Raw genomic sequence first — 24,060 nt, forward strand, 5'->3', positions numbered from 1 at the left:
AATTGTCTGCCAACAGCAACATCCTCTCTTTTATAGACTGAACTTGCCTGCATGTTTAGTCCCAACATATTTATAAGAAATGGATGGATTTTTTCAACACTAACAGAATACTGTTAGTTAAATAGCAGTTCATAATCGAAATCAATACTTTTGTTCGATAGATTATTTTAGTGAACATAAAAAGATATCACACAAAATTCATATATACAATCATAAATAAAATCATATATATTGAGTACTGTATATAAAATTTACACGTCACAAATTTATTCAAAACTGTATACATTCTCTTATTCAATTTAGAAATATGTTGTTGTTTTTTTAAATAATATATTTTTAAAACAAAATTTTGAGCACAGCCAATAATTAACATCTTTTCAGTTCTATTTCATAGTTGTTCCATAAATTGAAAACTCAAACAGATACACACATTTGCTTGCTGGTGGCTAGCAAAAAAATAAATAATAAAAAACAACAGATAAGCCACACTTGACTATAAGCTGCAGGGCTCAAATCATGATGAAAAAGTTGCGGCTTCTAGTCCGAAAAATACGGTAATTGTCATATCTCAGTCTAAAAATCATTTACTATTTAGAAATCAACAACAATAAATGCTTCCTTTACGTTTAAATGTGCTAAATCAGGCACGTTGAACAGGTTAAACTGAAATTCTGTCAGAAAAACCTCAAGATGTTGCGCTTGTTTATTTCTCCTATTATGGTGAATTTTCAGCAAAAGCCATGGCCAAAGTGGTGCTTCGAATTATGATGGTGTGGTAAAAAAAGCTGTTGTAAATTGAACAAGCAAATTCTAATTTTGAAAATTTCATGAACTTCAGGAGTCTCGCACTGAAGACATCTTTGCGCTTTTTTTCATCGTAGCGGTAATGCGGTGACATTGTCATTTGGGCCGGCTAACCTGATCTACCTCCTAATTGCCCGGATGAATTCTTCGGTCGTTATGATGTTATTCCACAAACAAAGAGTTTTCAGGAAATGCTATTGCTATGGCAACGCCCTGTTCACAAAAACAACACAAATTTTGAAGGTCTAAACATGCATGAAAACACACAAAACTCTGCACACATCATGTCTGGGACAAAAACAAACAAAGAAAAAAACAGTATTTTGATAGATTTATTGTGCGCTTTTAAATAAATGGCTCAGAATAGCCCCCAGTAAATTTTTAACGGTACATTCTCGGTTGTATGTTTCACTCAGATCAACAAAGAATGTAGGTATATGTATCAGTCAAAGGCGATAAGTCTTTTATAGACATATGATAAACCTAACAAGGAGCCAGGACAGGTTTAATTCTACTTAAATTAAGGTAATATTCTAAAGAACTCCTCCAAGAGAATTTATCCCATCATCTAAGGGAGTTTCTGTTAAAGATGTTTCTGATAAAAAGCTATTCATAGCCTTTTATTTCATTGAGTGCTGTTGTAGGGGGACATGTAACAGCCCAAGACAGACAAAAACAAAACAAAACAAGGAAACAAAGATTGCTGACATCCCTGATCGCAACCTCCTAACTAGGCAAAATCCAAAGACCATTTGGGGTAAAAAGAACCCTTGAGAAGGCACCACAGATAAGAGTCTAAGCATGCACAAATATTAATTAAACTTTGCACATCAGGTCTAGCAAAAAATTCTACATGAAGGATTTACAGCACTATTTAAGGCAATAATAATAATAAATTCAGATGTGCCAGTACCCTAACATGTCAGCATGTCAGAGTTGCTAGAGTTGTTTACAGCTATCAGGTTTGCAAGGCTGCTGCTCACACCAATAGTTGACATAGGGTTGCTGTTTGAATGTATTTTAGCAACCACATATCCACAGCCACATGCACCTTCAAGTACAAACCATTACTACCAATGTCAAAAGTAAAGTATTTACTAATAATGCTTGATGACAGCGAGTGTCAAACTACTCATTAAATGCATTTCACACTTAAGCCCCGCTGGAAATCAACCACAACAGCAAGATCCAATAGTAACTCTCAAGACAAAATGAATGTGATAACATGCATCCATGTGAGCAGACAGGTTGTATACCACCACCAAGATCCGTCTAAAAGCCCTGAATCAGACCACAAACAGGTGAAAATGCACTATTGCAGTCAGTCCATTGCTTAACAAATGCAAAAGGGGAAACTGAAATACACAAGAATACACTTGGGACAGACGTGTGAACACTCCAGGCACATAGCAGACAGAAGCCAGGCAGACAGGACGTGCAAATAACGTGTACCTGCCAGCTGGTCGGCAAGGGGGGGTAGAAAAGGGTGGTGGTGGTGGAGGAGGACAGGAAGAGGTGGAGCCAGAGCAGGAGCACTCTTGGCACTGCGGATAAAGGCTGAGGACAGCAGAGAGTCCCCTGTAGAACAGCTTCGCAGGGCTGAAGAAGTTGGAAGAACAGGTGAAAGAAAAACAAAAGAAGGGAAAGAGGGTGAGGAAGTTGGAAGAGAAATGAGGAAAGTGGAAGTGTTGTGGTGGTGAGGTAAGATGGAGTATAGTGGATGTACAGTACACGTAGAAGTGTTTGGGAGGATATAGAAAAGAAAAAAAAGAGTGGAAAGTGAGGTGAAGGGAAAGGGAAGGTGAGGAGCGAGTGAGCTTGGATTCACTCTGAAGCAAAAATAGTGAGAATCAGGTGGCAGCTGTCATCTCTTCTGAAAATCCCAGTACAACGTTATCTTAAAAAAAAAAGCTCAATACATAGAACATGCTGTTACATATACTTGCAAGGTGTTAGCACATCTCTTTTCTCATAGGAAATCTCAGAAAACACTCTTTCTTTCAACACAAAATGACTCATTAATCATTAATTGGTTTTGTAAATTAAACAATATATTTTTGAGAGCTCCAGCGACCAGGCTAATTTTGTCATGAGTGTTGTATGAACAACATAGAACTTCAAAACATACTAAAGTTCACAATAAAAACACTGTATTTTGCAACAAAATAAAGGGGGCATCGTTTGCAGCATATTGTACACTGGTAACCTGACAAGTGGTCTCCAGCATTGTAGAAGAAAAACAGGGTATGAGGACTTCAACAGGTCTATAATACCACATGACAAATTAATTCAGAAAAAAAAACCAACAACAACAACAACTATAAATCACTTTCATACATCACATTTTCCATTGCCCACACTGCTTTTCTCATCAATCATCTTAGATCTGCACTTGTTTCGTTTTGTTCTATGGGCCAATGTCAGCATTAGAAATGATACCAATTTTGACATGACATCTTGGATTTGACATCATTTTGGCCTGTCTAAAAATTGGAGGATATTTTTAAACTAAAACCTGTCAGCCATTTGGACAATGGGTTCTCTGAGTAGAAGACAAAATCTAAGACGTGAGGAAAATACTGATAAATAATGTAATTGTATTGGTGGGAAATTTTCCCCCAAAACTACCATTTTTCCCACACAACAAGCCTGCTTCTCCTGAATGTGTTATGTGTTGTACAAAGGTTGAAGTGGCTTTTCCAAGAACATTTTCACAGATGTTTCTATTTTTTGTCTTTTTAGTTTGTTACAGATACAGTGTACTATGCTTTCAGGCTAGGCAAGCAATTTGTTGCATTATTAATGTACGCATTATCAAATGAAGAGCAACTGGGAGCTAACCATTCAAGGCTCACAACCTCATTGTGCATCTTCGATGCCATGTGAATCAAGTGACAAAAAAAAGAATTGTTTTAATGCCAACACAATACTTGCTTGGTTGTGAGTACATATTTTTCCTAGAATGTAATTTCAATGCCATAACTTCATGACAATATTCACTCTGGAAATCTGTGTCTAAGCCATGTGCAAGAAGTCGGCTGGCTGGACAGGGTTAACATAGCCTGGGGCTGCTTGCCTGCCCACTCTGGCGGATCTCCCCACCTATGGTGCCCATTGGATTCAGCTGCTCGCCTGCAGGCTCCAGCCGAGAGCTCCAGAAAGAACTCTGGAGGGCTACAACGAGGATTCCATGCACTGACATGCACTATTGTACTCATCCTCTGCCACTTCTCACAAACAAATGAAAAATATTTAACCAAAAGAAGCTGAAGTTAATTTGACTGGTATTTCAGTTAATGAAGGGGAGCCGCTGTATCAGTGCTAATATACAGTGCTTGTCACAGGCTAAAAATGGAAAATTTCTTCCACAAAATCTTGTCCTTTTTTGGACACTTGAGTAACTTTTACACTTCTTTAAGAAAATATTACTCAACCCCCAAATTACAGGCTCAGAAAAGTGATGTCAAATATATTTACCGTATTTTCCGCACTATAAGGGGGACCAAACTGGAAGGTGCACCTTCAGTGAATGGCCTAATTTATTTTCCCATATGTACGGCGCACCGGATCATAAGGCGCACATAGAATATAAACTACAGTAGTGGCGGTGGTTGCATTATGCATCCAGTAGCTAGTTAGTACAAGAAATAACAAGGACTAACGTCAAAAGAAAGTAATTAACAAGGCCAAGGTTCAATGGCAACTTTTAGAAAAAAAAACTAATTGAACAAAGATATAACTTCGGTTCGTAATGGAACTCGATAACAATTCCTCCCATGATGACAATATTTTCAAAGACAAAAGAACATCCTTGGCTGCGTGTTTGTGAATGGAACATTTGTGAATGTCTTATGATTATACAGTAGCTTTCTTCAATAGGCTAATCTTTTTTGTCCAATTCCAAAGAGTTAGTGCTTGAATGAGAAATGTATTATTGTTCAGTTCAATAAAATGTTCATGCGTCAGCATGGGTGTGCGTATCTGCAATGAATATGACAAGCCCGAAAGTAGAATGAGGATATTCATCCATGAGGCAAAACTCACCGACGGTCTTCTGGCGGACAATGCTGCGGGCCTTTTCGATGCCTGGGGAACCAGCTGTAGTGGCACTGCGTTGTCTCATGGCAGCTGCTTGAGCTGGTTGGTCTCTGCTCCAACCTTTAGAAAAGGAACGATCCACTATCTGCCGCTGTCCTTCTGAACCTATACCTGAAAGATTGTGAAAATACTGTAAGTACACAATAAGTACATCTGGAAGAACAAACTCAGGATGTTGCAGTTAACATAAAATACATAATAAAAGTCATAATCGACTGATTTATTCAGTCGGACGATTAATCGATTGGGCCCTAATGTATCGTGCACTACGGTGTTTTTCTGCCTATTTGCAATTTGTTGCTCACAAACACAACTAGTTGCCAATATTCTTTATGTGTGTGTAGTGTGTGTGTACGTATGCATTTGGGGTGGGAATCTGGCTGTCTCACGATTTGATTCGATTCCGATTTTGGGGTCTTCGATTCAATTGAGAATCGAGTTTCGATTTCGAAAGATTTTCGATTCAAAACGATTTTTGATTCAAAACAATTCGATTCAATGAATTAAAAAATATTTCTGCTTTAATCTATAGAAGTGCAAAGAATCATCACATATGTGGGTCATCTTTGCAAGACAGAATAACAAAAAGGAAACAGTGTATTCATTTGCTTTTTACATTTATTAAGTTTTGATTTGTAAGGAGCATGCCTTTTTACACAAAATAGCATGTGGACAACAGTTATTTTTTTTAACATACCTATAAACAAAAATTTTTAAAAAAGTAGAAGATACATTGTCATTTAATAGGAAATTGCCGTACCAAAATATTATGTGAAAAACTGTTGCCCAAATGAAAAATATTGATATTTCTAAGTTAATTTATGACAAATAGGATATGGAAATGAACGTTTTCAAGTGAGCAGCTAAATTGATAGTATGGGGAGAGCATAAAATGTGTGCCACTTAGTTCATCTCTGAGCATATGGGGAGTATTGTAAGTCACAACTGTAACATTATTTTGTTCAGTAGAGACAATCTTTTCGTTCATTTACATGATGTGTTTTTGAATTAATTTGGAGCTTGCAAACATTGTTTTATGATCATGCTGAGGTTTTGTGTTGTGTTGACAATTTGCTTTCTGTTCTGTATGAATATTTTTTGTGGTTAGCTCATTTATTTCACATGCACAAGCGCGAGCGTTTGTGAGGTGTGAGGGAAAGCGAAAACAAAACTTTTGTTGGTCTATTTAGTATGAAGACGGCAGAAATATTTGTCGCGACAATAATGTAATTACAACCCGCAATAGGGGAAAATAGCTTTGAATGCACATCTTTGCATCAACAAAAGTAGAGTGAAACTAAAAATGAAAAGGATAACTCGCATAAGCCATGTTCTTCGACAACACACCTTCACAGCTAGTGTAAAAGAGAAACTTAAATTAGCAGACAATTCAACAGCAATTACCTTAAACTAACATCATGTGTCACTTTAGCTTTCAAATATCACCTTAACAATTGAACAAACATAATACATACATGTGTTGTCCCTGCGATTCTGATGAAAATCTATTTTTTTGGCACACCCCGGGTATGTATGTGTGGAGGGAGGGGGCATTATATTTTGTTTCTTGCTTGATAATGTGACCATTCATTGCTATTCTGCTCCTTCTGAAACACCAGATGAGAGCATCCCGATAAAGCGCTAGCTCATATAAATGTAGTGTTTTGGTGGCATTTTATGGCATCTTGGTGAAAAGGCACTACATACATAGAAATGAGGGACCAAGTTCGTATTAAACCAGCCAAAGCCCAGGCTTATATAAAAGCAGCGATTTGGCGACATCATGTGGCACCCATAAGCATTTATAAACTTTTTGGGGGCGTTAATTACTCGCGGTCTTACTATTTATTCATGGAAAGGATCCCCACATATTCAGGGGAGATTACTGTAAAATAAAATACAAAATTATACAATGCACCATACATACTACCTGGATTTATTTTGTCAATAGAGTACCTAAAACGTTATATTAACATTATTATCTGTAAACTGTCTGTAAACAGTTTTAGTCAAGTTTGACAGCTTTGTGAATAATTTGGCACCTAAAACATACAAATGTGTCAAATTATACAATGCAACATACATACTACCTGTATTTATTTTGTCAATAGTGTACCTAAAACGTTATATTAACATTATTATCTGTAAACTGTCTGTAAACAGTTTTAGTCAAGTTTGACAGCTTTGTGAATAAGTTGGCACCTAAAACATACAAATGTGTAGACGATGACATTTCTTGTGAAATGCAGTTGCATTAAAATGTCTTCCATTTTTCAAATGTTGGTTCTCTCTGTCCTTAGAAATAATGTCCTTCAGTTAGACTAACCTTTTCCTTTGTGTTTCTTCTGTTTTTGCTCACTGAGCTTGTCCAGGGGCAGTTCATTCAGATCAACACTGTACAGGTTCCTGGCCAATACCTAAGCAACAATAACACACAAACTTGAGGAGTGTGGCTAAAAGTTCGAAAAATAATAAACCCCACGTGTTGAATGATTGAGACAAGGGAAATAAGTTGATTCTTTTACCTTTGTAAGAGTCTCCATCGTGAGGGACCACTCTGTTACCAGCTCCTCCCAGCAAGTTAGAGAAGAGAGGACTGAGAGGAGGTCATCCCAGAGCTCCCTGCTGATATAGACGTTTAAGTTCCCCTTAATCCAGGCTACAATCAACGTCTGTACAGACAGAATGGCAAAATATCAATTGAAAGAAGTCTGTTATTTGTATGTCATTTATGTGACAGACAGCTCTAGTCGGTCCCGCCTGCTGGTCTCCAGCTTGTACCTGAAAGATAGGGCCAGCCAGCCTTCCCGACAATGTGTTGCTCTTCTTGCCCTGGGGCATGATGGATGGAGGTCTCTTCATCACTGACTCTGTCACTCTCAAAAGGACAAGTAAAATCTGCTCCCTACAAATACAAGTTAATCCATTCAGCCATTGATAATGTTTGAAACAGCCGAACAAGTAGATGTAACGGATACACTTTTAGTCACATATTCTCACAAAAAAAGGAATAAAGGAATGTTAAATATATTATGATTATACATAGTTGAATGTATAATCATTTGCCATTTGCGAGTGAAGACATAATGTGTCCATCTTTTGTCCTTACCAAGTTTTTTGGTCCATGGTCTCATGCATGACAAGGCTACGGTAGATGTTTAAGACTCGCTTGCACATGTCGACATGCTCCTCTAAAAGGAACTTGATATCGTTGGCTGGCTCCATTAAAAAAACGTTGGAGGAATGGGTAATAAATACCTAAAGAGAAGGCACATTTTTAATCTTCTATAGCGCCACCAAGAAGAGTTTTAAAAGGATAATCGGACTTGTGATCAGTATATGTATGTTTGAAAGAGTTCCATACCTGCAGTGTCGTTTGAACTCCTGCATGAACGCTATATTCCAACAATTCACTATCAATCATTTTATTTATCCCCTTAGGAGAGAAAACATATTCAGGCAAGTTAAATTAATACACTGGAAGATACCTTATACAGTAGTGTAGAAAAAAACAAACAAACAGTATGATACCCTAAAATGTATGTATGTAAATTCTATTTTTGCTTTGTCAAGCAAATGTTGCCTAATAATGTAAAATATATACAATGTTTTTCTAACGGTGGAGAAGATTTTTGGAACTAAATTTTGATATTGGAGCCATTTGTTTGAGAATTAAATAAGAATGATTGCTGAATAATGCACCCTTATAAACCACAGTTATTCAATTAAATTTTTTTCAAAAGTCCAAGACCAATATATAAAGAATCGCCAGCTTCAATCAGTAAACACAGTTGAATATGAAGCAAAGGCAGTTAAAACTGTTGAAAGACATTTTACTTTTTAACTTTACTTGAAACATGTCTTATACTCCTAAAGAAATACAATCAATATGACCAAACCTCTCTGATACAACCCTTGCTACACACATGCTAGTTGATTGACTTGAAAAGGTTAAAATCAGCGAAGGATCAAATGTCTATTGAGAATACTTTTGAAAACACCTTACAGTGCCACTTATGATAAAAACAAGAAAATAACTCGTCCGGGATTAAGGATGGGTCTCTTCACAGTCATGCTGAGAGAATGGGGAGCGAGCAGGACCAATCAACCAACAAGTTATTGAACTTGTACAGAAACAGTGTAGATTGTTTACATTTTGTGTACGGTATTTTGAATGGGGCCCAACTGATTATTCGACGATTATGGGCCTTTACAAATTGGTCAAAAATCATCTGCCAAATGGCAGATGTTTGCTAATCATTTTAACTTTTTACTTTAAGTACTGTATTACTGAGAACCTAAAGTCAGTTTGTTTGAATGAATACATCATCATAAAACACAAAGTGCAACATAAATTAAGCATAAACATGACACCCATTCAGCAATTGATAAAAGAAAAAACAAATTAATGTCCTTTCAATTTGATGAATGGCATGATGCAATGTATTAGGTGAACCGAAAAGTTGTTTTTAAAAACAATATTTACTGTTGACACCTGCCATCCATTGGTAATAGGCACCAAGCGGTCCTGTGAAAAGTGAAAATCTGCATATAATTGACACCTATTGAAATGCGTTGGGAGAATTACATGTTGTATTTAAAATTTATTGTCATTTTTTTAACTTTATTCTGTATTTCTTTTCTGCTAAAAACTCAGCATGGCCTTAAGAAAACTATATGCCGGGTCCTAATTTTAGTTTCTTAATACATATTGTATGCTAAACTGTATTATGCAACATGTATATAATGGAAAATCAACCAGTTGAAAGACTCAGTACACAAGGAATTGCAGTTTTTGTTGATTTTATCTGAATTGTCACCTCATCATCCTTCTCTGAGCCAGTGTCCATACTACAGGCTGCTGCTATGGGATAGGGACCCTCCTCTGGCTCCTTCATAAATACAGGCTTGTCCTCCATGGAGATCCACTCCTGGTAAACACGGACTACTTTCCGCATTGCTGCAGCTTCACACATTGGAAGGAGAAATGCCTGCAGATGTAACGAGAGAAATGTCAACAATTCATATGTAATAATAATGCAAGCTCTTTGCAACTTTTATGAGACATAGTGGCAGAGGCCATCATCTCAACTGATGATAAAATGGTTTATTCACCTGTCTGAAAATCTCAGTGATGAAGTTGATGCTTGTTCTAGAGCTAGTCAGGACTCTCCTCACCACCTCCATGTCCGTCAGCTGCTCTTCATCCATAGAGCACAGTGAGGAGGAGCTAGGCTCCCGCTCTGTTAAGGTAGACGTGTTGGAGTGGCATTGTTCGGATTCCCCCAATGGGCCAGAGCTCCCGCCGAGGCCCATGCTGCCTCCCCCTGAACCAGATATACTCCCGCTTGCTTCAAGATGGTTGTCAGGCCGCAAACCAGTGACGCTGCCATCATCTGAGCTGCCAGCGGAGCGAGCTGCAAGCCCGGCTGCTGCTCGCTGTGGATGAAATCAAAGTGTCTTTTTTAATAGCTCCCTGAAATCTTGTATTTTTATGAGTTTTTGTTTACTATAAAGTTTTCTAAGTTTGTTTCTACAGCATAACAATAAGTACTCCTACTAAAGATGGATTTACCCTGCAGGCCCAAGGGCCCAATTCTAATTTCAGATTGACAAAACATGCATTTGCTGGCATGTAACCTCACAATATAGCCTGTATCAAAACTGTTTAAAATAATTGCTCTTGTTATCTTGCACTACCGACACACAGGCACATCAATTATACTTTAGGTTTTCCATTTAGTTTAAGTTTCCATTCAGGCTACAAGGGCTGCTCAGAGATTGTAGACGTGGGCCACAGGTCTCACTACTCTCAGGAGTGAATGGGGTTAGTGGGGCCAGAAAACAAATGAAAAAAATCGTGCCGAACAGCCTCCATTGCTCATTTCAGAACTACACTTAGCTTGTTATGAGCTTTTGGTTGGTTTTGTTGTGAGCGTTTTGGCTTATGGTTATAATAATTGATTTAAATTTGAGTAATGACTCCTACATTGTCAAATTCTCTCTATTTTTATCAACAATATTTAGACCAAAATTAATGGCCCATTTGAATTTCAAACAAACAAAATACCCTCCCTCACAAACAAAAAAAAACACGTTTACTACACATGAAAGAAACAACCAACATTACAAATGCACACATACCCACATACACAGACATGCAGTTGCACACACAACTCACAAAAGAATGTTAATGTCTACTGTAGTTTACAATACAAATGAATATTTTAATAAAGAAGAAAGCCCTGGGTATCCATGTTAGTATATTTTATTGTATTGTATCGTATTGTATTGGTATCCTTTATTGATCCAAGAAAAATTATGTCTTGTCGACCATTTAAACTTTCCAGGACCAGCCATATGATGTGTATTACCTGTATGTTCTTGGGGATGTTTTCACCTTCTGTCCCTGGAATCTGTGTGTGTGTGCTGGGTCGTGGCTCCAACCAAAATGAAACCAGCCAGCGGATGAAGATGACTCGAGCCTGAAGGAAACTTTCCTTGGTGCAATATTGAATTTCGCCACCATCCTGCTCTTTGCGCACAACACTGTAATAGGGCTTGGGACGCATTGGAGGAACCTCTGAAAGAAAAAGGATGGGCTTATCCAATGGACGTTACATGCACCTGTATAAAGCATTACTTAAATGTACTGACCTAGTATGGGGTTGTAGAGACTAGTTTCCAAAGCAAAGTTGGGAAAGATGTGAGGAAGGTAAAATTTCCTGAAGTGACCAAAGAGGAAGCTAAAGCCGCGTTCATGATTCTCTTTACAACGCCACTCGAGAGACTTGGCCTGGTCGAAAGACAAACACAAAACAAGCTTGTTTAGTACAACAGCAAAAAAAGAGTCAAGTGGTGAGTAGTTCCTTTGTTTAGCGGGGTGCTGGTGTCACAATGGAGAGCATGATACATAGGAAATGCAAAGAGTCAGTTAGGGACGCCAACTAAATTAAATATTAGTAAAGCTTGACATTAGTCTTTTTTTATTTTGATTGTCACACCTGGTAACCACAAATAAAGTTTAGTAACTAGAAAATGCAATATCTGGAGATTACATGTGAAGGCTGAGAGGCTCAATTTAAAGGTCTAGTACGACTTTTTGGGGGGGATGAAGGACCTAATATATTGTCCAAGAAGGCCGTTCCTGAGGCCGCCACATTTAAGGTTAAGAGTGACTTATATTTTTAAGTGGCAATTTTTTCTTGCATTATAGGGATAACTAGATTAATAATAAAGTTGGAACGGCTTGGGGCGGCTTGGTGCAAGAGTGGCCTTGCAGTTCAGAGTCTCGGGTTCCAATTCAGCTGGCTCCAGTCTTCCTGTGTGGAGTTTTCATGTTCTCCTGTGAGTTCTCTCTGGGCACTCCTCCCACACTCCAAAAAAAAAACATGCATGGCAGGTGTATTGGACGCTCTAAATTGTCCTTAGGTTTGATTTGGTGCATGAATGCCTGTTCGTCTCTCTGTGCAACCAATTCTGGGCATCCCCTGCCTACTACCCTGGGATAGGCACCAGCAAGCCTGAGACCCTAGTGAGGAAATGCGGCTCTAGAAAATGGAAGGATGGAACGGCTTGAATTGGACAAAACATGTACAAATTACAGGAGAAAAACAATACAATTTTGGAAATTTTGACATATTTGTAGGAACTTTAATGGTGAAAGTGGTGAATTTTTACTGATTTTGAGTTTGTGGCAATGGTATGTACAGTATAATCTAAACCAGGGGTCCCCATGGACCGGGCTAAAAAGATGTCCAAAGGGTCAAGGGCTTTTTCCATTCATGCTCTGGAATGCTCTACAAATGGAAGTTTGAACAGCCACCTCAGTAGAAATCTTTAAATCCAGACTCAAAACACAACACAATTAAAGACTCAAGCATTCCCCCATTGGGAACAAATGTTGTATTATTATGTTGTGTTAGTTGTGTTAGTAAGAAATAATGATTATACCTGGTTTACCATGTATTTCAATAGTGCTTCCAAAAAGTAAGCGGTGAGGTCCTCGTGGTTCTTGTCACAGGATTGGGGCTGTACCAACGGTGTGATCTCCTCTGGAGTTACTTGAGCTGAAATGTGGAATGAATAAACAATTTCTCATTAAATTAAAATAGGACTTTTGAGGTGCAATAATTAATGGATTGATCACCAACTATTTGAAATTATTATAATAGATTAATTGTTTAAAGACCTTGTTTCATTTAAAATTGTCCAATTCCTTGGAATTTCAGCCTTCAAACAGTAAATATATTCAAATTTCTATTGTCCTCCATGAAAGATAATGGAAATGTGTTTTTTTATAAATGCAATGTAAATTAATTATTGTGTTCATGAAACTGTGCTATTCTATGAAAAAAAAGGACACGACGTTAGATTAGTGTACAAGCAGGAATGCCAGAGACAAAGAGACTGGTTGTCTCCTAAAAAAGAAACAAAAGATTTCTCCAACAGAGAATCAGCTCCCAATTGTGAACAAAAGGCCAGCCGCTGCTATCACAAGTGCTCGATCAGAATTGATGGCTCTCTGACTACATCCCCCTTCAACAAAGACTGGTCCGCGAACAAAAAGCCTTTGAATACACGCATGCACACACACACACACACACAAACATAAACACACACACACACACACACACGCACACCTGCATTCCCTAGGGAGACCACATCCCCCAAAAATGTGTAAGAACTGGATGTGGAAGGTGAAAGTTTGTCATTTCTGCTCCGACCTGTGCAAGACTAGTCCGAGATCAACCATATGTACTTATTCCCATTCCTCTGTCTGGATTATATCAATTGTTTCACTATCAACCATGTGTACTTATTCCCATCCCTCTGTCTGGATTAAATCAATTGTTTCACTATTTCGTGGTACATGCAATCTTTCAACATAAACAAACACGCCAGTAACTAGTTTGATGCAGGAAGTTGATCTAGGTTCCTTTAAGGTGCACGTTTTTTTTCTTTTTCTTTGTTCAATTAAAATATTTGTAAACATTTGCACTTTTGCATGTTTTCTGCACTAACAATCTGAAAATAAAATCAATAAAAAGACAAAAATAAAAAGCTATTCTTCATGTCATTCATTATTCATTAATAAATAAAATAATTGACAAAATGTCAATTCAGTCACGTCAATGTCATTGTTAATGTCAATGACACAGAGACAAAATTCCCATGTACTTACTCTCAGATAAGTTCAGTGGTGGGTTGATCAGTGTGTCCAAAGTGCGTGGAATACCATGGCAGAGCGGAGCCGGGAAGCCAGGAATTAGGCAGGCAAACATGCAGAGTTGCTCGCGTTGAGCATTACTCTGTAATGCTTGCATCCACAGAAGGAACAAACGCACACCTTCTCGACGGATCTGCAGTGTACGAGAGCAAATTTGGCTGATATAAATCCATGTATTTTCTTCGTAGTTTTGTGAATAATTGAGTGAATTTGAGAAGCAATTAGTTTCATTTTGTGGTGCCCTTTTTCAGGTAAATCCCAGGGACCTGAATCATCGTTTTTTTAACAACAAAAAAATGAAATGATTAACTAATAAAAAATATTATTACAGTTATTAAAGTTTACTGCATCAATGGTGATTTTTCTGTGAGTTTGAAATATCTGACTACATTTGAAAGCACGACACGCCTCGTCCTCACGATAGCAGTTTAGTCTTGTGCATTATCATACAAAAATGAGTGTTTTCTTTTTAGCCTCCTTAATCAGCAATTGAATATGATTCTTTACTGGCTGTGTGTTGAGGTTGGTGCCTATTTGATGGCAAAGATTTGCGATAATGGAGTCACAAAGATTTTATGTTCATTATGCAAAAACTATTTTGAGGAAAAGCTTAAAAATAAAGGTTTAGTAAGGCATCCAAGTATTGTTTGGTGTATTCGTCAATTTGGCAGTGATAGCGTATTGGCGGCATGTTATGTTATGTTGTTTTGTTATACAGTGGGCCTCTGTGTTGCAAAATTAATCCATTCTGTGGTTGGGGTCGTAAGGAGAATTTGCATTATGACGGGCAATCTATGTAAAATAGCTAATGCATTTAGAACGCTAGGTAAAAACATCAAAATTGTACATACATATTAAAAATTGATACCAAAATATTATAGTCAGTGCTACATATATATATAATATACATGTATACAATCAGAAGACATCATAAATAAAAAATATAGAAAGGATTTATTTACCTTTGAGTGCCGCTTGTTATGCCCATATTCCCTAATAAGGGTTATTATCTCCAGCATCATGTCCATATACAGTAAATCACCTTCTTACTTCTCTCTTTAACATCATTAGTAATCTTGGGACCCATGGCTAACCCTTTCATCTCTGAATTAAGCAGTAAAATGCACTATAAATACGGTTTTGTAACCACTCACAAGCGAACAAAGCTTTACCGTTCCGCCATTTTGAAACAAATAAGGCCCAACAATAGCAGACCACCATCTCCGTGAGGAGACGCCGACCAATAGCAGAACTGTAGTGACGCGTTGCAGGGACGGCAACTGAAAATAAGTGTAATTACCTAAAAACGCCTGCAAATAGAGACGAAACAACACAAATACAGCCAAGCCCCTCGGGTCATGACAGTTGTTCTGGGCGCAAAACCGGGAAAATTTCATAAAGAGGCGATGAAAAAACTCAGTATTCCAGGTCGCAACATGAAAAAGTGAGTCAGGGACGTTGTAACACGGCGGTCTACTGTATTGGTATACATAGGAGAGAAAAAGAAAAAAAAACACTTTAGGAATATACAATTGAAAAAATTCATTCTTTAATTACTTGCATTTCTCAATGTCTCGAATCTCCCCATTGTCAAAATTCTTACACACATGCAACTTACAAGATCACCTGACATTACTATTCCTCCTGCAACAGCACAGATTTTTTTCAGAGAAATTCACGAATTGTGTGCGACCTGAACCATGATGATTGTTTCATATGGATCAAGTCCAAACGAAACCTTACACTCTTGAATTGATTCTCAGTGATTCCATATGTTTACATAAGGCATAAAGTCCAAAATTTATGTTGTATGGAGTGATGCGAACCCGCTTATTTCAAGCCTTGGGAAGAAATTAAGGACAGTAAATCTAGATTTGGATCCACAAAAATAACATACCTTTAGAGAGTTACCAGTGTGCAACAGCTTTTTCAAGATCAGTCCTGAAAAGGAAATATGCATCCAATAAATTATGTGTTGCAAGAAGTAACACTGAAAGTATAAGACCAATTTGAACACTTTTGGCAAAGCATCGATAGAAAACTACAATATTTTTTTTACCAATGCTGTGGAATTGCCATCGGCTCTGGATTCTCTCTGGGAGGAGCTGGAGGACTTTCTGAATCAAACGTAAAGAGAAGAAACACAAAATATATCACTCCAAGTCACAGAATATCTGCCATAACATATACAGTACAATGATAATCATGTATTGTAAGACAATATTCCATCATAAGAACTGCTTTGGATCACCTTCAAATATTGCAACTTTTAAAAACCTGTTAAAAATCATATTTTAAATCATTAAATGTAGGATGCTCATTGATTGACAAGAATAAAATGAGCAATCAATCTAAATGGCAAGCTGAAATTCCATGATGTAAAAGCTAAAATTTAGATATTTAGTCTCAGTTATCCTTTGAAGTGAAACACAAATGTCTTCAGTATACAGCATAAACAAAGCAATTGACTCCGTGATTCCAAAACTTTTGGTGAGGACTGTACATTTTTAAATACTACCTCAATAAGAGGCTTTCAAAAGTGTTTAGGATACTGTATGGTAAAAGTAAAGTGGAAACTCGAGATACGAACGCTTCTGTGCACTAAATATTCACTTTATGAGTAAAAATTCGGCCACATTTTTGCCTCTTAATATGAGAAAAAATTTCATATAACTATGCATGTTCCAAAAGAAAACTTGAAATTCCCACGTGCGTTAAACACGGCATACCAATGCACCAGTATCATGCTCTCCCATTGGTCAGAATCATTGTCTGGCTCTCCTATTGGCTGTGCTGTACCGTAGGCCTACCTCTAGATTTCAAGGCTTCACCTGGGTGCTTCGATAAATTAAAATGGAGGGCTTGCATTCATTTCGTGATACGACATAGGGAAGCTGCCACCGCTGATGTGCACGCTGCTCAACTCAACACTTCTCATAAAATGCTAAAAGAGAACGTTTCTGGAAGCAAATGCCTGGGTAGCAAGTTAGGATTTAGGGCCAGAGTCCGAGCACTGGTAATCAGCAACAGAAGCAAATCATAGCCCTCTGAATTGTTTAATAAAAAAAAAAAATCATGAGGTAGAAAAACACCCCTACTGCTACACATAAAACTAACCAAGTAGTGTACCTCAAAAATAAAAAGGATTGAGTCCAACTCCTCCCTCTGGGACTTGTGACCTAAAACATAGGAACATTAAAAAGAAATGTGATTATTATATTCATTAATTTTATAATTGCAAATTGCTAATATCAATATTCAATCAAGATCATGTGCAAATGCGCTCAAAACGTTTGAGACTGAGATTGAGGCGAGTTTACAAGTTGAGTTGATTATCATACCTGTTGGTTAATGCATATGAGAACAGCATGGCTTGAAAAAAAAGAGACTAACACGGTTGGTTGCTAAATTTTGAAATGGCACCCATTCATTTTTAAAGAGACTAATTTTTCGTGAATTCTATCACCGTGGTAAAAACAAAATTCATTACAGAAAATCACTCCCACCCAAGCCCAATTGAGACACAGTACCTCATTTTAGTGATATAATAAGCGGTGTGCTCAGAATTTGGGATAGGAAAAAACGTGAAAACAGAACCTAAAAATATAACAACAGGTTTCCCACAGCATTACGCAAGTCAAATACTTTTTTGTAGACTTTTTTTATTCCGTTCGAAATGAAATAAAAGACCAAGTCTATCAATGTTTTCACTGGCTCATGTTGTCCAAAGCAGCTACAAAACATGAGTGATGTGCATCTGTTTTGTTGAAACTATTTACAAGCATATAATTCCTATGATCATGTTTGAACATTTTCAAAGATTTTTCAAATGGATTTAAAGCATTGGATGATATTTAAGGTTTTTGAAAGAGCCAGTGTAAGGTTGATTAAGCACGCAGTATAGTAATATGGGCTGATTGCTTCACGAGCTGTGCCACTGCTGATCATGGTACTACTTGATCTGCAGCAGTGTCACAATAAGAATACTGAAAGAAACTCACTCACCCTTTTGCTTGAGGCTAACCTCAATGGTGACAAAGTTCTCAAAGAAAACATAGTAGATGTGGGAGTAGTTGAGGTCGAAGAACTGCTTCAGCTCTGGAGGCTCTGCATTTTCTGATAAAAAAAAAGGGGGGGGGGGGGGGTGAAACCTATAGTTCTATTACCGCAGATGCATAAATTTACCCTTCTTTTTTTGTTTTGCCTTCAGAGTCAAAATTTGAATGGCAAGGATGCTTCAGATACATTTTTGCTACAGTGAAGTCAGGAAAAAAAGACATAAATTACAGCCATCAATGCACTTTCACCTGTTTGCTGAAAGGGAGAAACATTCAAACAAAGAGGGAAAAAAAGTCATTAAAACTTGTCAACTCAGCTGATTTACTCACTTTGTCAGTGATGTACCCCTTTTAAAATATTTTTTTCAGCCAAGTACCTCCTAACCAGTGCATAGCATTTATAGATGAAGAAGAAGAAAAAAAAACTGAACACACAGTGCTGTGACAAGTGTCTGATTGATCAAGCTTTAGAACTACAACTGTACAGGTATGTTTAGGTGTATTTTTTTAAGCAAGTCCAGAAGTTTAATTGTGTAATGTCATTTGTTTTATTTCTGGCTCGTCAACAATGTACATCCATAAAACCTAACAAAACACGTAAAGGCATAATGCTTTGCAAAGAAGATATGAAAAAACAATGTTGCAATAGGTGGTTTCATGTTCTAATTAATTTGTTCCTAATTTGAAAAGAAAACTGTACTGGTCCCGTCATAGCATTCAAAGCACTAAATAAGATTTGCTGTACCTGCAGAAATACTGATCAAATCTGATGGACCCAATGAAGTGCCTTCTTGCATGCCAAAGGGTACCTGTGCCCAGGTTTGAGAACCACCGAGATGAGATTAGCCCAAAGAAGAATTTTGTTACCATTACATAAAAAAATAAAATAAAATAAAAAAGTGAGTTACGATTAATAATATGGGTCACTCCAGAAGTGGAGGACTTTTTATGTCCCACTCATCAAGTTTAAATAATCCACATACCAAATACATGAAACATGCAATTTCTGAGTAAAGGTACTAACTCTGAGACCATATTTTAAAAAACTAAGAGAGAAGAGCGCTTGGAAATCATTTTAAAAATACTAAATAAGTTTGGAGTACCCCCGAAAATTACATTTTCTCTTGTCCAACACACTGTAATCACCTAATTGAATCTCAAATGAAACAGTTTAACTGCTATATACATTTCAATGTTATGTATTACTTGTTTCATTTCTGTCACCTGCAACTGCGGGGACATTTGTTTTAGTAAACAGAATGTTTCAAATAATTATTATTATACATGGAACGTGTGTGGCACGACATGCATTCAACCCTGTTACCATAACCTAAAAAAATTATGGTTAACAGGGTTGCTTCTACCATCGCTAAAAAGCATGGTAGAAGGAAAAGCAGTGAATGACATGAAACGCTGGACTTGACATAATCAAACAATTTTTCAAAAGAAAGGCTAGAGCAAAGGTATGTCCTCTCTTTTGCTTTTCAGATTTTTATAAAATAGTTTTATTTGAATGTCTCACTTCACGTCACACAACCATATTATGTATATAATCAGATTAAGACAATGGTTTTTACATAATAAGATTGTCCTTTTGGCCAGCAGTAACAGCTAGCTAAATAGCAACGTGTTTATTCCTGAGAGAAAGCTAACCTTAGTGCAGATTTGCAACCCCGTTACTCTAAATAAAGTCATAATTTAGTTTCTCCACAAAAATGTTTCAGAATTTTACATACTTAATTGCTTCCCTTTACTATATTTTCAAATGGTAGTGCAAATGGATTATGGTTGCAGCAGCTACCTCAGTGTGAAGATTACCATAACATTAAAAAAAAAAAAAACTATTAATACAGTGAGTTACGATTCATAATAGGTGACATGAATAGGCATAGGTGAGATGAATAGGCTAATTTAAAATAGCCTTAAACCCTAACTCACTCTGTGAATCATTTTTTAATCTCTACTGCTCATTCTTAGATATTTGGCTAGTGTATGGAAAAATCCACACAAAAATACAAAACAGAGTTTCAACCCAAAACATTTCAGTGAGACAATTATTCAGCCAAACAAAACACTGTATGTATATAGGCCTGTTTATGTATATCATCGGAATGGAGACATGTCCAAACTCTGTCCTTGAAGATCCTTCATGGTTTTCCAGGTTTCTTTCCCTGACACATCTGATTCAAATGATTATTTCATCAGCAAGCTCAGCATAAGCCTGATAACAATCCTGATCATTTGAATTAGTTGTGGAGGGGGAAAAAAAACTGGAAAACATGCAGGATAGTGGCCCTCGAGGACCAAGTGTCGGACACCCCTGACCGAATGTCACTTGGTTTCTTGCAGGATTAAACTAGCTTAAGAGCTAAATGATCAAAACACCCCCAATAAAAATAAACCTATATTTCAACACAAAGTGTATCTGAAAGCAGTAAAAGTGGGGCTGGACAATGAATCAAATTAATTTGAATTCGTCATTTCAGAAATGAAATGAAAAGAACTATGAAAATTTGTGAAATTGTGAAACAAGTGGCAGAATTTGGGGATATTTCTAGGTGCTTTAAAAAGCATGTTTACATTACCATAGTTACTAACTTGCTAAAATTGAACGGATTATTTTGAGTTTGATTTTAAATGGTCAAAATTCTTAAAATTTAGGCTTCTCAACAGTAAATATTTTTGGTTTCTGTAACCCTTCATTAAAACTGACTTATCTTATTATTTAATGAAACATTTGCAGAAATTTGATTTTACTTTTGAAAACAGGGATCACATTTTTGCTCATTTTCTGACAGGTTACAGACACAATCAGGCAGGCTTGTGCACTTTCCACACTGTCAAATTTGATCTGAAGTCCTGTTTTTTTATTATTGATGGAAATCAGAACTTTTCAAATCTAATTGTTAGAAAAAAAAATATCCCTTGTTCCAGCCCGAGATAGAATGAACTATTGCATTCATATGCAAGGACCTTCCACTCTACAGTGTCATGGTATGGTACAGACACCTGAATCATGTACACAATACCAACAGATATGCCTGACATCACTCTTCCGAAGCTGTACAGGCCAGCGGTTTTAAAGTTGTGTAAAATAGCAGAAATAGTGCCTATTACATGAGTTTTGGACTTCCAGAGCGTCAGTACCTTATGTAACTATTTAGAACTTCTAATTTCATGGAGCATACAGAAATATTAGGTTTACATGCGCTTTAATTTTTCAATAGAGCTGTCATCATGTTTTATTAATTCTGTATGCTATATGATCATCATTATTGTTATTATCACGAGTTTTTATTCAAAACTTTTCAAATGAAAACAAATATGAAGTTTACTTTGTTTTATACAACTTGTTGCTTGCTAGCATCTTAACTGTCTGCATTATTATTTTGTACATTGCTTAAAGAATTCATGGTGTAAGGCCGTCTTTCTCACATAGTGGGGCAAGGCCCCCTGGGGGTGTGTGATGCGATGTCAGGGGGGTGCGGATGACCGCGGGGAAAGGGCTTTGTTTTTGCCACGTGAAGTGTAGTTGCAATTAGAAAAAAATGCTGTATTTCAGGAACTTTGATACACTTTTTCAGTTTTAGACTAACCTGTAACCTAAAAAAGGCTGTAAAAAGTAGTTAACAGTTATAAGTTGATTAATGTTGTTTTTTTTTGATACAATTTTAGGTATACTTAAACAGCTTTTATAGATAATAATCCTATTTAGAGTCTGAGAGGAAAGTGGAGGGTGCAAATAGTTTTCTTTCTCTTTCCATTTTAGACTAACCTGTAACCTGTATTAATACTGTAAAATGTAAACACGGTTGTTGAAAGTTGATTTATATTGCTTTTTTCTTCTGTTAGTATTAAAAAAGATACCGTTTTAGGTATACTTTTACAATTTTTATAGATGTTTTATTTGTAGTCAGCGTGGAAAGTTGGGAGGGGCGACAGGCTTGCTCCTTCCTGGGAGGGGGGGGGGTGCAAAATATAATTGAGAAGCACTGCTGTAAGGTAATGATGGTCATTAACAGAGTAGCTGCTTGCTGGCACAATATCCTGGACTTACATGTGATTTAATTAGTTGAGGAATTGAATGATTGGTCAACAAGCAAAGTATCCGTTTTGGTAGCCCTACTGGAGAGAGAAAATTTCAGTAAAAAATAATATCAAGCCCCGGCCATGAGACTAACATTTAGGATGGACACTAAACATAATTGTTTTCCAGTGAAGGCTGTGTGAGGGTGATGAAATTAACTCTTCTTTGATGATACTCTGTACAAAAAGGCCTGGTGATATATGTTGTATAAACAGGCCTAGTATTAGAATGCACCACACCTTACTATGCCCACGTAAATTTTGTTGCCCACATGATGTGGCTACATGAGTGTTCCATGGACGTTACAATTGTTCAGCTGTTTGTGGGTTCATTTTGAAGCAGTGACCACAGCATGAGTGTGTGCTTGTACTCCCATAAGCGAAAAGAGACACACCCCTTAGTCGAGAGAGAAAGAGAGAAAGAAAGAGAGAAAGAGAAAGAGAGAGAGAGAGAGAGAGAGAGAGAGAGAGAGAGAGAGAGAGAGAGAGAGAGAGAGAGAGAGAGAGAGAGAGAGAGAGATTTGACAATGGGAAGAGGAAGTTGGGCTACTGTACAGGACATTGAGGGGAAATACTAAAGATTGTTTTCATCTGCAGACAGTCTGCATGTTGAGGGTGTGGAGAAACATGGTGACACTTGCCAGGCTGTCTTGAATTAAGAATTCCTGTTCCAGACTACTGATTCTCCCAAACATACAAATCAAGTCACCTTATAAAAAGTTATCTCAGTACAAATATGATAACTACACAAGATAATGAAGCCAGATACACTAATCAACAGATCATGTTCAATTATTGCAATTTAAGAGTAATGTTATTTTAAACATTGTTTTACTCCACAATTTTTTTACTCCACAATTTCCTCTTATGTAGAGGTTTCTAGATGGTATACATTTAAAAATGATTAGTGTACTTTAAAAAAAACACTCAAACTAATTCAACAAAAGGTATTGCAAAACATTCGCTTCTGAATCCACTGTAAAATACACATTACAGTTACAAATTATGTTACACAAGAAGGTGGGGTAGGAATATTATATTATATATATATATATATATATATATATATATATATATATATATATATATATATATATATATATATATATATATATATCCAACACGACTCCAAATTGAGTGGCCTGCAACCAAATCAGTTTGTATATTCAAAAGGTGTATAATCTTAACAACTATTCAGAGATGGGTTTTTTTTGTGTGTATGTTAATTTCCTACGACATTCCAAGACTGTCATGTAGTATAGAACGTTAGCAGCTCAACAAGGATGTTTAACTTACCTATGACTATTCTGAGATGTTTGAGCCTCGTTAAGACATCCTTCTTTGGATCCAACACTTTCTGTGTTGATTTTCTGACGTCTCCATGGGGCTTTTTGGAAAACATTCCTGAGGCTAGAGACTCCAGGAGTAGATTTTGAACAGCAAGGAAGTGCTAGCTCCAAAACGTAGCAATTTAAGACAGCTTCAGCTAGCGTTAATCTTCAAATAATAACCGAAAGTCTCCTCCCTTAACGCTATCACTCACACGGCGCTACGATTTCAGGACTGATGCGGCGCATTTGAATATCGTGTCCAAATGCACGCCGTTTTCTTACACTTAGCCTCATAGTTGGTGGACAGCATCCATCCATTGCATCTCCTTTCCACAACAATCTGCATGCAGCCTGGAAGCTCGTGTAGCTTACTGAGCTAAACTAGCTAGCTCATCGGTTCACTCATAGGGCTCATAATGGCGGAGAAGGGAGGGGAAAGAACATAATAGATAAA

The 24,060-nt window shown here is 37.1% G+C and overlaps 1 protein-coding gene across 4 annotated transcripts in view; it reads right to left on the reverse strand.

Annotated features, from left to right (window-relative positions):
- ralgapa1 (Ral GTPase activating protein catalytic subunit alpha 1) overlaps window positions 1-23,933 on the reverse strand; it is an 80,803-nt gene extending 56,870 nt beyond the window's left edge. For 3 of the 4 annotated variants that reach the window (XM_088432854.1, XM_088432852.1, XM_088432851.1), the window contains exons 1-18: window positions 23,572-23,933; window positions 18,137-18,247; window positions 17,261-17,310; window positions 16,191-16,248; window positions 16,029-16,072; window positions 14,087-14,264; window positions 12,856-12,971; window positions 11,560-11,698; window positions 11,277-11,485; window positions 10,018-10,341; window positions 9,723-9,893; window positions 8,267-8,338; window positions 8,012-8,160; window positions 7,684-7,807; window positions 7,428-7,574; window positions 7,229-7,319; window positions 4,849-5,013; window positions 2,257-2,403 (exon numbers count right to left, since the gene is read on the reverse strand). In XM_088432854.1, the coding sequence (XP_088288980.1) occupies window positions 2,257-2,403; window positions 4,849-5,013; window positions 7,229-7,319; window positions 7,428-7,574; window positions 7,684-7,807; window positions 8,012-8,160; window positions 8,267-8,338; window positions 9,723-9,893; window positions 10,018-10,341; window positions 11,277-11,485; window positions 11,560-11,698; window positions 12,856-12,971; window positions 14,087-14,264; window positions 16,029-16,072; window positions 16,191-16,248; window positions 17,261-17,310; window positions 18,137-18,247; window positions 23,572-23,677 (2,401 nt within the window). In that variant the 5' untranslated portion in view covers window positions 23,678-23,933. The remainder of the gene's footprint in view (window positions 1-2,256; window positions 2,404-4,848; window positions 5,014-7,228; window positions 7,320-7,427; window positions 7,575-7,683; window positions 7,808-8,011; window positions 8,161-8,266; window positions 8,339-9,722; window positions 9,894-10,017; window positions 10,342-11,276; window positions 11,486-11,559; window positions 11,699-12,855; window positions 12,972-14,086; window positions 14,265-16,028; window positions 16,073-16,190; window positions 16,249-17,260; window positions 17,311-18,136; window positions 18,248-23,571) is intronic. The other variant, XM_088432855.1, reaches the window with a different exon arrangement.
- Between the last annotated feature and the right edge of the window lie 127 nt (window positions 23,934-24,060).

The sequence above is a fragment of the Hippichthys cyanospilos genome, chromosome 14, assembly GCF_059441005.1.
Source record: "Hippichthys cyanospilos isolate Australia breed blue-spotted pipefish chromosome 14, RoL_Hcya_1.0, whole genome shotgun sequence".
NCBI classification, from domain to species: domain Eukaryota; kingdom Metazoa; phylum Chordata; class Actinopteri; order Syngnathiformes; family Syngnathidae; genus Hippichthys; species Hippichthys cyanospilos.